We start from the raw sequence: 13,099 nt of genomic DNA on the forward strand, positions 1-13,099 counted from the left end.
GCCCAGGAAGCAGCATAAATATAAGCACATTACATCATCCTGTGGTACAGTGTCTTTCATACCAGTGATCATTGTGGTCAGGGCGAAAAGAGTCATCGTAACTGAGAATTATAAAGAGCTGAAGACCAAGAGGCAGGACTTTTTAAGGCAGAGCATCCTCCACACGTTTCTCTCCCCAGGAAAAGTCTGCTATAAAACATCAGTCGTAAACAAGAAATTCTGTTTATACCATAGAGCTTTATTTTCCATAAAAAAATTTCCAAATATTCCATTTTCATTTTAAATTCAGAGCCTTGTTTTTATGGAAGACATTTTCACTGCAATTTTGGATATAATGTCTATATGACAAGGCTACAGGCATTGCTCCTACGTAAACAAAATGTTAAAACCACACATTTTGGAGAAATTGAGTTTTAGCACTTTTTATGCTTGTAGATGGAATGAGGGAAAACATTTTAAATAAAAATTGTGGCTGGGTTTAGAGCTTTCTTTTGGTAGCACCTGTTAGTAGTGAGATGAAAGATGATGAGTTCGGTCAAGGATGTGCCAGGACCTAAGGTTCAGCATTGTGAGTGGCCTTCTCCCAGCCAGACTGCCCACGAGGCTGCAGTAATGCTTATGGTGCATTACATGATTGATTCCTGACCCATTCCAGCCAAAAAGCAACCCCCACAAAGTCCCCTGGTCTTTTCCTTTTTGAGTTCTTTTTACCCACAGCAGCCCTCTCTTTACCTCCTCTTCAAACACAGGAGCCAGTTTTCAGTCCCATTTCAGCTCAGGGTAGCCCTGGGACATTTTCCTCTGCCCCCAGGTGACCTCTGGTTGCCAGGACTGCCTGGAGCCTGAGCTTGAGAGTCCCAGTTCCACATGGAATTCCCAGAGGCACCCACCCTAAAGGAGCCCTGAGTGAATTCTCAGAGGTCTTTCCAGACTTGGCTGTGATGTAGGCCCCAGCCAGACCTGCAGCATACAACCTGCACAGCCCAATATCCTGGTTTCCATTTTTACCTGGTAAGTCACTGTTTGGTGGATATTTAGTCTCTTGTTGTTCCTCCTTTAGTTGTAAGGGTGACTAAGTTTAATGAATACAGGATTTGTAGCTTAGAGATCTGAGTTTTATTACTGGTTTTGACATTCAGTGACCCTAAGCTATTCATTTAATCTTTTTATTGGGTAAGCATACTTACATATAAAGTGGCCTGTTTTGAGAGCTTTTAGATTACCTTTAAAGCACTTTGGTCTCCCTGGAAGTAGGTGCTAGATAAATAAAAGGTACTCTGAATAGTTTTTCTACAGTAGCAACAGTGGATTCCAGTTTAGTTCTGATAATTCACTAAACTAGGGGCTGCCCTGTAAACTGTAATAAAATGTAAAGAGAATCCCATTCCTAGCTGTACTTTTCATCTCTGCATGTCAGAGAATTCACTGACTTGGTAGCCACAGGAATGAAAACTGGTGACTCACAAGAACTCTGCAAATAGTGTTATTTTTCATTTCCCTATGGTGTTGCTATTGTTCCCAATTTTATGGATCACACAAGTTTTCATCAAACGACCTTATTCTTCTCCTGCTGTTTTGAAATCACCCCAAATGTAGCCTCAGGGTTGTCGTCTCCCATTGGGTCAGTATAAGCTCAGCCCAGCTTCTCAAATCCCTTGGTTCCTTTGGTCTGTCTGGAGTCCTGTTCAGGCTTTGTTGTGGGAGAAGAAGGCAAAGAGCCCACGACTTGCCCAGACAGTCTGAGGCCTGGCCATGTAGCCTGCAGTTCCCTAGACACTCTGGAGTTGGACTTGGCCAGCCATCCCTCTGTTGTTACTTTTCAGAGGTAATAAGTGAGATTAATTGCAGGCCATTCTCCAGAAGAGAAAGTAGTTAGAGCCAAATACAGTCACATGTTTAGAAGCCTGAGGTGTGCCTCCAAGCAAGGTCAACTTAGAATTATACAGTAGGGACTCCAGGATGCAGGTACCAAGTGTTTATGACCTCCCTCTTCCTTAAAGTGATGTTTTCAGTTTCTAGGTGCTGATACGTGGGTATGTTAGCTCTTCTTCAGCCAATGAGAAAGATTTAGGTTTTTCAAGCTGCCTTTTAATTATCCATTTTTTGGGCACTTGGGGAGTCATTAGGAGCTGAAAATTGATGTGCAGGGCCATCTTGTCATTGCTGCCAGCCTTCCATGGAATTGGACATCAGGGAGGATTTTCTAGGTGTGGAGCACTCAGTGGGTTCTTAGTGCGTTTTTCTTTGTGAGACATGGAAGGGTTACTGTAAAGTCTTGGCTGCTGCTTGGAATGATTTGGGAAGAACAGGGCCTCAGACAGCTTGGCAGGAACCTGAGGCCCTGTTTTTTTCCAGTCCAGCCCTTCCTTGTGGATCAAGCTGTCAGGGAATCCCACGAATGTCTGGCTCCTGCCCCTTTGTATGTTTTTCCAGCATTTGTCATTGAATTATTTTTATCCACCTCTGGCTTTTTCACACATGCATCCTGGGGATTTGTCTGTTCCTCGATATGAAAGGTGGGGAAATTTGCGGAAAGAGCTCAGCCGTGCGTTTGTTCCTACTTTTTTGTGGTAGGACAAGACATTGTGGGCATGGGCTCCTCCACCTGGCCAGCTCCCATTCTCTAGAGAACATCTGTATGAACTTGAAATGCCACCGAGGAATGGGAAATCTTGGGAAACTGGAACCATTTTCTATGTCACCCTGTCCTTCTGCCCTCTTATTCAACGTTAGATCATAAATAGTTTGGTATTCTGCTTTGCATAAGTTTAAGGCACACATTTTTCAGAGATTCTGATTCTAGTTCAGTTAATAATACTTTCCTCCCTTCTTTTAGATTGTTCTTAGAAATGTTGCTGGAGATTCAGGTCTCTAACTTCTCATCTTTTCATTCTCAGTCAGTCCTCAGCAATACTGACTTTGTTAATTTCCTTTAAAAATATGTCCTATACATTTTCTATATGTCAGGCATTGTGTTAGTTGCTGGGGAGGAGCAGTAAATAAAACAGAATAGTTTCCAGTCTCAGAGTTTACTCTCTAGGGTATATATTCCATGTTCTCAGCATAGTGTTGGGTGCTGGGTAGGGCCTAAAAGACTTTTGAAGACATAATGTTTGATCACTGAGAGGCTACTGTCTGGCAGGGAAAGGGAGTGTATACACATGAAACAGAGCAGTGGCAGGCGGCATATGACAAAGATCTGAATTTTATGGCATAGACGATTGGAAGAAAGGGTGTCAGGAAGGGCGTGTAAGGAGTCAGTCCTGTCCCAGATGAACCTTGAGTGTCGTAAGCTCAGTGAAGCCAGCCAGTCACAAAAGGACAAATCCTGTATGAGTCCACTCATATGAAACATCTAAAGTAGTCAAAATCATAGAAACAGAAATTAGAAAGGTGGTTGCCAAGGGCTGGGGGAAGAGGGGAGGGGGAATTAGTGTTTAATGGATATAGAGTTTCAGTTGTGAAAGATGGAAATTTTCTAGAAATCTATTGCAGAATGATGTGAATGCACTTAACACTCCTGAACTATACATGTAAAAATGGTTAAGATGGTACATTTAAAATTATGTGTGTGTGTGTGTTTACTACAGTCAAACAAAGAGTATGTAAGGATTTAAGACAGCCCCATAGTTCCACAAAAATTACTTAGTGGCCAAATGGCAAGGTTTTGTTTTTATCATCTGCCTCTGTTATAAGGGAATTATTCTGAACATAGTCCTTTAAATACTTCTCTTTCTTGAAAAGCATGTTACCTTTATAGGAATTGGGCCCAGCAGCTTCTGTTAGGAAGATGGCACAGTATGGTGGGAAGAGAAGGGACTTTAGAGTCAGGCAGACCTTGGTTTGCCTTGTTAAGTGTGTGACCTTGGGCAAGTTGCTTAGCTTTTCTGAACCATGATTTCCCCATCTTTTTTTAAATGCACATAGTTAAACCCACCTCATTAAGTTGTTATAAGATTAAGAGTTGTGTATGTGAAAGTGGCCAGCATGGTTTTCACTTTTTACTTTTTTGGTGTAGGTTTCGTAATAACTCTCAGTTCCCTTTCCAGAAAAGAAAGAAAGAAAGAAACTTAAAATTGAACTTGCTTGGGATATGGTATTGTTCACCACTTAGTTTAGTACCTAGTTGAGATCACAGTGGCCATCACCCCTGTGCAGTACGCTCCTGGGACTGGATAACAGAAATCTGGCCTTTGTAGCTGAGGCTGGGAAGGCATCAGAGTGGGGCCAACAAGAGACTCTTCCTTTTTCTTTGACCCCTTGGTTGGAGGTCAGCTTCTTTTTACTCAGCAGGCCCTTTTTCTCTGGTGTCTCCTGAATGTTGAAATTTCCATTGCAGCTCGATGTTCCAGCCAGTAAACACTCATATTTTCCATCTATCCTGGGGGTCGAGCTTTGGGAGAGCTTTTCTCTGGAGCAGTTTGGAGCTTATAATTTTGTACTTTATCCTGTTATATAAACAATGCTTTCCAGCCAAAGAGCACAATCAAAGAGAAACTACTTTTTTGGGGGGACTAAAAAAAATTCATATTCAGAGTTCTGCAGAAGTGATACTTCACCACTCCTTATGCCTCTTTCTTCTCTTTCATAAAGTTTACCTCACCTTTCTCCTGAGTCTTAACTATTCCTTCCCCTGAGGAAAACGATTTCTCCAGTAATTGTATGATAAAGGCCTGTACTTCTATCTGAATTTTCTCTGCTACTTTTCTCACCCAGCCAGACACATAACCTGTAAAGAGTTATACCCTGCGTCAGTTCAAGCTCTGTGACAGATTCTGCAGTTCCTCCTTTACCGACAGAGCTGAGTGCTGTCAGTGTTTGTGCCAAGAGCAAAAGTGATTGGCTTCTGCCTAATAAAGGAATGTTGGGAAGCTTAGGAAACCCGTCAAAGATAGCTGGCTGGACGTCATACCAGGGCCTAGGTAGCATAGGTTCAGGAACCTGGGGCCGAGTGTCAGGAGTGAAAAACGTGGATTTTCTTATCCACAAGTCAGAATAAAGCATGGAATGCAGTGTTTGCAGTTTGCCAGTGTCAGTTTTTCTAGTTAAGTTTGCCTCTTTCACTCCACTCTGCACTGCTTTGAAGTATTAATGATAAACTAGCTTCTATTTCTTTAGGATACACATGCACACACACACACACGAGTCTTTGTTAGAGGCAAAACCTGTGTGATTATACTTAACACTCCTGAACTGTACACATAAAAATGGTTATGATGGTACATTTTAAATTGTGTGTGTGTGTTTTTTTAACTACAACATTGAAAAAGACTATGTAAGGATTTAAAAGAAAACCCCGTAGTTTCACAAAAATTATTTACTGGTCAAATAATTTTTTAATTTAACTGTTTAATCTTATTTAACTGTTTATAATTTTGTAACTGTACAAAATTGATGATTATTTTGGTTTTAAGAGGCCTGAATATGACAGAATTCCTTACACTAAGCTAAATGAGACTCCATTTTTAGAATTAGGAAATTATATGAGTTGCTTTATTTATAATTTAGTTTAATTCTCCTGGCATGGTTTTTCTATCAGCTTCTATCCCTTCAGGTTAACTGGTTTACCAGCTTTGGAAGAGCCTGGGAAGATCACAGGCGTGATGAAACACAGTCTTCTTTCTGACTCATGTAGAGGAACACTGATGATCCATGTTTAAAGCTTACCCAGTATCGACTCAACAAATTTAGAAGGAAAAGCAGCCAGTTTTCCTGATCCTTTAACTAAAGATCTCATCCTACCCACCTGCCCTTCTCGCTGCTAAAAGACTCTCAGAGTATTACCTACCCAGTACAGCTAAGAAATGAATGCTGTTTTTTAAAAGGTCTCAGGAGTTAAGATGTTGATAAGAAAAAACTCCCTGTATCTATGTTTTCATAAAAGAAAACTATAGAACTATATATCTGCAAAGGAACAAAAGCCTTCTTTTTCCTGAAGCTGCTTTGTGGGACAAAGTTTTGGTATACGCTCTTGGTAACTAACTCTTAGTTCCCTTTTTTTGAAAGAGAGAAACAAAATTGTACTTGCTTGGTATATGGTATTTGCTACACTGGGACACAGTTTAGAGTCAACTGGCCATAACTCATGTACAGTAAAATAGAGTATTATAGCAGAGAAAGCAGTAATATGTAATCACAATACTAAGGCCGACATTATTTATTTATATTGTGAAGTAAGTACCCACTTATTAAAATTGTTATTATAAATCATTAAAATGCTCGTAAAGAAAGATAATTAGGAAAAGCCAAATTTTAAATGTTTATTTAAATATAGAGCCAACTGAACTTTGGGTGATGTGTCCTAAGCTAGTGAGAGAGCCAATGTATGAGAGTTCAGGGATTTGATATGTCACAACATATGACAGGCCCAGGTGTTCATTATAAGTTACAAACTCTCGTCCTGCTTGGACCATCCTTATGCTTCAGGAGCAGTAAAGGGACAACTCATGGTTTTCATGAATTGTCAAGCTAAGATTCTTATTAATTTCACTTCAAAGCCAATACACATTTGGCTTGTTTCTTTCTTTCTTTTTTTTTTTTTTTTTTGAGACAAGGTCTCACTCTGTCATCAGGCTGAAGTGCGTTGGCATGATCACAGCTCACAGCAGCCTCTGCCCCCTCAGGCTCAAGTGATTCTCCCTCAGCCTCCCAAGTAGCTGGGACTACATGTGTGCATCTCTATGCCCAGCTAATTTTTGTATTTTTTGTAGAGAGGGGATTTCACCATGTTTCCCAGACTGGTCTTGAACTCCCAGGCTAAAGCAATCCACCCGCCTCAGCCTCCCAAAGTGCTGGGATTACAGACGTGAGCCACGGTGCCCAACCTGGCCTGGCTGATCTTAAAAATAAGTTTTACTATCTTTGGTGAGAATGAAATATGGGTGCATCTCAATGATGTGATTATAATTTAAAAGGATTTAGATGAGAAAAGCAGGCTTTCTGGCATAGTAGGTAAGGCAGCCATAAAGAGATTAGTAAATTGGATATACTTAAAGGCTAGAGGAAATCACATCACAATTGACCCTTGAATAATTCAGATTTGAGCTGCTCGAATCTACTTATATGTGGATTTTCTTCCATGTCTGCCACCCCTGAGACAGCAAGACAAACCCCTTCTCTTCTTCTTCCTCCTTGGCTTACTCAACATGAGGATGACAAGAATGAAGACCTTTATGATGATTCACTTCTGCTTAATGAATAGTAAATATATTTATCTTCCTTATGATTTTCTCAATAAATTTTTTATTCTCTAGCTTACTTTTTATTAAGAATACAGTATATAATACATATATCATATACCATATGTGTTAATTACTGTTTCTCCATAAGGCTTCTGGTCAACAACAGGCTATTAGTAGTTGAGTTTTTGTAGGGGGTCAGAAGTTGTACCTGAATTTTCTTTTTTTTTTTTTTTTTTTTTTTTTTTTTTTTTTTTTTTTTTTTTTTTTTTTTGAGGCGGAGTCTCGCTCTGTCGCCCGGACTGGAGTGCAGTGGCCGGATCTCAGCTCACTGCAAGCTCCGCCTCCCGGGTTTGCGCCATTCTCCCGCCTCAGCCTCCCGAGTAGCTGGGACTACAGGCGCCCGCCACCTCGCCCGGCTAGTTTTTTGTATTTTTAGTAGAGACGGGGTTTCACTGTGTTAGCCAGGATGGTCTCGATCTCCTGACCTCGTGATCCGCCCGTCTCGGCCTCCCAAAGTGCTGGGATTACAGGCTTGAGCCACCGCGCCCGGCCGTACCTGAATTTTCTACTGTGCAGGGATTGGCACCCCAACCCCTGTATTGTTCAAGAGTCAACTGTACATTCTTCTCAAACTGGGTTGCATCAAGTAAAACTAAGTAAATGAAAGACCCTGCCTAATACTGTTGAATACTCTCAAATATCTTACTAGCTGCTTGAACTCAGTACTGACATTTGAAATATAAGCTTCAAAAAGAGTCTTGTTACCTTCTTCAACAAATATTTAGTCGGTTAAAATATGTTCAAAAGCAAGAGTGAAACTGGTAATAAATAATGTTTCAGCTGGGAAATGGTTTCATCTGATAGTTGTTACAATAATGTTATCCTCAAAAAGTTAACATGTAAAATTACTGAATATCTCCTCAGTTTGAGAGGTTGGGCTCTGAAGGAGGTATTAGACAAGTCCCTGTCCTCAAGAAGGAAAATTACTAATCATAAAAGCTACTAGTGCAAATACCATAAAGCAATATGTGCTTAATTATTGAATAGGAAGATGAAAACTCTTAAGTGGTGAGAGTTCTGAGGAGAAATTTATCACTCTGGCTGGAGAAGCTGGCAAAAACTTCATGAAAAAGAAAAGGTGTGAGCTGAATCTGGAAGGGTAGATGGGGCTTGGATAGGCCAACAAGCTGATATTCATCACTTAAGAGATAATTGCACATATATTTGATGCTTGACACTATGTGAGAATCTGAGAGGATCAAAGAATTGTAATCCATACTCTTACTAAGTTAGAGTTGGCAGTTCAGCAGGGCAGTCTGGATAATACTGTCCTATATATTTATATATATTTTTTCATGTAACACACAAAGTAAGTGATTTTAAAAGGGCATATGGGTTCAGATGAGTTCACAATTCAGAAAAGGTACTAAAGACTTGGGTGAAAAGGTAAGGCTCTGCAGAGGAAGGGTTTAAGGTAGCGTTTAAATTCAGTCCCAGGTGTATAGGCTACGGATAGGTTAAGGAATAGAAAGGAACGAAAAAGAAGATAACATGCAACATGTTTAAGGTATTTTCGAGGGACAGTAAGTGGGAACTAGTCTGACTCAGACAGAGTGTTTCTGTCAGAAATAATGTATTAGTCAAAACACTTGGAGTTTCCAGTGATAGAAACTGAAATCAAGCTGGCATATCCGTAAAGGAGGTTTTTTACTTCATATAAAAGCCTAGAAGTTGGTGTGGGGGAGTTAGGAAGTATCATCAATCATTCTACTTTCTTCCAAGTTCACAACTAAATGAGATATAGTAGAAAAGTTAGAGAAATAGTGAGATACTGGCCGTATTGCTGATAAGGATAAATTGTTGGGAATATAGCATAATTAGGCTTCTACCTCTTAAGTCTAAGTCTTTCTAATTTGTTTTCTGTATTCTAAATATTTCCTATATTGACATTTTGGTCACTTGGATAGTTAAAACAAATTTTTTTCAAGAAGAAGGAAAAGGATCCAACACACCACAATGTGAAAAACAAAAACAAAAAAAATTGTGGCCTGATTTCCAAGGTGAACACCTGCATCTGGGCCCAGTCCAGCTTTCCACTTGTATTCTTCTTCATAAGTTCAGCGTCAGCCAACTCAACAGATCCAAAGTAAGCCTATTACTATACAACATGGTGACTATAATTAGTAACAATGTGTTAAATACTTGAAAATCACTAAGAGAGTAGATTTTAACTCTTCTCAGCACACACAAAAATATGTAAGTTAAAACGTGTTAATTAGCTCAATTTAGCCATCCCACAATGTATAACATATTCTAAAACATCCTGGTGTATACCGTAAATATATACAGTTTTTATTTTTTCATTAAAATAACTAATGAAAAATGAAAGATAGTATTTTGGAACCCAAATATATAAGCCTTGTATATTTTCCCATCACCACATCCTCACATTTGCAATTCTATAGCACTTACTCTATTTGTTTACTGTTTGCTTTCTATCACTCTTTCACTTAAGTGTATGTTATCTTATTCATTATTGTATCCCAGTGCCTTGGTAAACAGTGGGAACTTATTGATGTACAAATATTAAGTAAAAGCATGAATGAATGGATATCCTGTTCTCGCACAGGGCTCAGCTTATCCCAGTCTTCCTGCAACCTTCTCTGATGTACCAAGTAGATCTTATTAGGATTTCTCATCGTTTTGCTCTTCATCTATTGGAATCATGATCCTGAGAGATGTAATTCAAAAGAAGCTCTAAGTGTGTAATTTTAATTCCTAGAGAATGAATCTTCGTCGCCCTTTCTAGCACAGAGAACTGAACACTGAAGAGAAAACCCTAGCCTCTGTCCATTGAGCTTAGAGCCCCTCCTTCCAACCTTTCTCTCCCTCTCTTTCGTGCACATACACCACACACTTCCCAAGTCACTAGGCCCTGTTGCTTCTCTTTTGGATCTTACTCGGTTCTTTATAGTTGTCCAAAGTAAAAAGTACTCTATAAGCACAAGGCCCTCCCTAGTCTGGGGAGCAGAGGTAGGTAGGGTGTGGAAGAAAAGGAAATGGTAGAAAACCTTTCTTTTTCTCATCCTTCTCCCTACCCTGCCCAGCCCACAGGAGTCATAGGAGCCACTTCTGGAAGATACTTAAGGGTAGAAGGGCATCTGCCATCTTTGACAGCTTAGTGTAGGATAGAGCTTTCTCTACCCCCAGCCTTTTCACATTGGTTGACTATTAAGTTGTAGTGTTTGCTGAGTTTGTGATTCTGTGATGTTTGGCTCATTTGGTGTTCTTTATAGTAGTCCTCTCTTCTCACTGTCCTTCACTGGACAGACTTTCTGACATCTCCAACCCGAGTGGTTAGTGTAGGTGTGGGGGTCGGGGGATAAATAATGTTAGGCCACTGTCTCCTAACTCCAGGATTGCAAGTTCTAATATCCTTTATATGTCTCTGCTGTGTCATTTACCATTCCTGCTTATATTATGGTTGTTTGTATGCTTGTCTTATGGCCTACATTAGATGGCAAGCTCTTTGAAGGCAGAGACCAAGTCTTACACATCTTTGTATCCTTACAGAGCCCTGCACAAAGTGCTCAGTGAATGTTTGGTGAATGAGTGACTAGACCAGTGTTGTCCAATATGGTAGCCATGAGCCACATGTGTATATTTAAGTTTTAATTAAAATTAAATAAAATGAAAATTTCAGTTTCTCAGTATATAAGCCACAAGTCAAAAGCTCAAAATGAGCTTACATGGCTCATGGCTACCATATTGGACAGCACAGGACTGAATAGTTGACCCGGAAGATGTAATAAAGACCCAAACTTGGTTAGTGAAATAAAAAGTAAAAAGGGATGAGTTTCTAAGAAAGGTACATTGTTGATATCCTCTTAGGATCTTCTGTAGATCTTGAGCTTCTTTTGTTTAGATCTGGAGATTTACTACAGATGCTGTTCTTGAACTAATTTGTGGTCCTGGAAGGGGAATATTCTAATGCCTTGGGAATCTCACAAGATCAGAGCTTCAGTGTAACTAGTATTTAACCTATCAGAGCTAGGCCAACTGAGAGGAAGGGGTTTTTTAAGCAGATCCCAGCATTATCTTTTTATTTTCTGAGATGTGTCCATGGCTAGATGTTGGTGGAGTCTTGCTTCTCTACCCTCCCTCCTCTACTGCCCACAGCCACCCCCACCCCCACCTGCCTGGCTGGAAGTTCTGACATGGCTTCTAGAGCTGCTCTAACTCTGGGGAACAGAGCCAAACATGCGGAAGTGGTTACGTGTACTAGCTCCCAGGGAAGCCGTGGCTAGCAGGGGGAGTGGGTGGGGTCCTGCCTGATGGCTTTTCATAGACGCCAAATCTTTGAAGTTTTGTTTTAGCAGCTGCCAGGTATGCTGTTTCAGCACTTTGCAGACTCTCCCTGTGTTCCCATATCACATTTTTTCTTTACTGTGTGTGCACAGTATACACAATGGAGCTTGGCTGTTGGGAGGGCAAATATAAAATTGTGGAGTAAGGAACTAAATACAATCCTTTTGGCTTTTGGCTTTTTCTTTTTACTACAACTCTGCTATGAAATAACCATTTTAATGCCCTGTTTTCAGCTCTGTCCCTTTCTGATCACCTGCCAAAGGAGGGGCACAGTCCTCTTCTATTTTGGGAACACAGTACAGTTTGAAAAACTGGAGGTCCTACATTTCTGCGATAGATTGGGGTGTCACTCTTGAGGCTAGAACTTCTCCCTTTTTACAAAAGAACAGATGACACACGCCCCCCACCCCCACAGCAAGTAACCCGGATACTGCTGGTCTCAGAGTAAACTTCTTGCTCGCCATTGGCTCCTTGGCATTGAGCGCAATGTCAACAATAAATATTTGTTAAATGATTGCACTTGCAGCTGCTATGCTGCAGTAGAAGGGCTGGGGAGGTAGAATACCCCTTTAAGGCCTAGCCACTGTGCTTTCCCTGCCTTCTTGCTTAGTAATCCCTTTCTCCCATCCAGTCTACAGTCACCTGAAGCCTTTTCCAACTGCCCCCAAATTTGCTGCTTCCTCTGAACTCCACTCTTGGAGTTTAGTGTACGTTCCCTTGTGTAGTTAACTGTCTTTTCTTTCTTTCCTGAGATAAAAGCTACATTTTATTTCTGGACCAGGAAGGGGAAGACCTAGGTGCCAGCTACAGGTCCTCCTGACTTGGGGCAAATCATCTGACAAAACCGAAGCCTAATTTTGCTATGTGGAAAGTGATGCCTGGATTGTCATGGGAATTCAGTGAGATCCCGTAAGTGAACGTGCTTTGTAAACTGTAAAGTATTACACTTGATTGGGTCTTTTCAGTATTAATAATACTCATCACTATAAAATAGTAATGTTTGTTTCTGCTGCTGATGTACACAGACTAATCTCTCCCAGGGTTGAGGTAAATCACCAGTTCAGTCTCACATTACTCAGTTAGTTTGGCACAGGTTTAAAGCATTAAATGGTCCATTCCAGGCACTGTCTGTCATCGCTTCTCTTTCAGTCTGCAAGCTCCTCCTTTTGGAGCTGTGGGGTGGTTGTTTTCGTACGTCTCCCTTCTCCTATCAGGCCCAGGCTGAGCTCTCTCTTTTAACCACCTCTCTTCTTAGGGCAGCAGGCTTGTCCATCGGGTTCCCAGTTTCAGTGGGAATTGCTGAACTGGTGGGCCAGTCTTCTCAGCGTGGCCACCTGCCTCCCTCAACTCTGCCCATCGGGAACACCAAGTGCCTTCATCATTCTCCTCAGCCAAGCCCCATGCCCTTGTCAGCATCTCAGCCTTCCTTCCTGCGTTCCTTTCACTGTCCTTGTTTCTCTGCCAGGCCATCCCCTAGCCTCCCTCTTTCATATCATTGCATCCTGCATTTTCTTTCTTTCCCTGAGCTCTGACCTTTCATCCAGAAAGGC

General features: G+C 40.9%; 1 protein-coding gene across 18 annotated transcripts in view; it reads left to right on the forward strand.

Moving 5' to 3' along the window:
* The window catches only part of TTLL5 (tubulin tyrosine ligase like 5), a 296,207-nt gene that overhangs the window by 158,195 nt on the left and 124,913 nt on the right, over positions 1-13,099 (forward strand). Inside the window, exon 32 of one of the 18 annotated variants that reach the window (XM_030929827.1) lies at positions 812-990. The exons of the other annotated variants lie outside the window; for them this stretch is intronic. Within the exon in view, the coding sequence (XP_030785687.1) occupies positions 812-815 (4 nt within the window). The 3' untranslated portion in view covers positions 816-990. Of the gene's footprint in view, positions 1-811; positions 991-13,099 lie in introns of those variants that run through there. 18 annotated transcript variants of the gene reach the window in all.

The sequence above is a fragment of the Rhinopithecus roxellana genome, chromosome 5 (assembly GCF_007565055.1).
Source record: "Rhinopithecus roxellana isolate Shanxi Qingling chromosome 5, ASM756505v1, whole genome shotgun sequence".
Lineage (NCBI taxonomy): Eukaryota > Metazoa > Chordata > Mammalia > Primates > Cercopithecidae > Rhinopithecus > Rhinopithecus roxellana.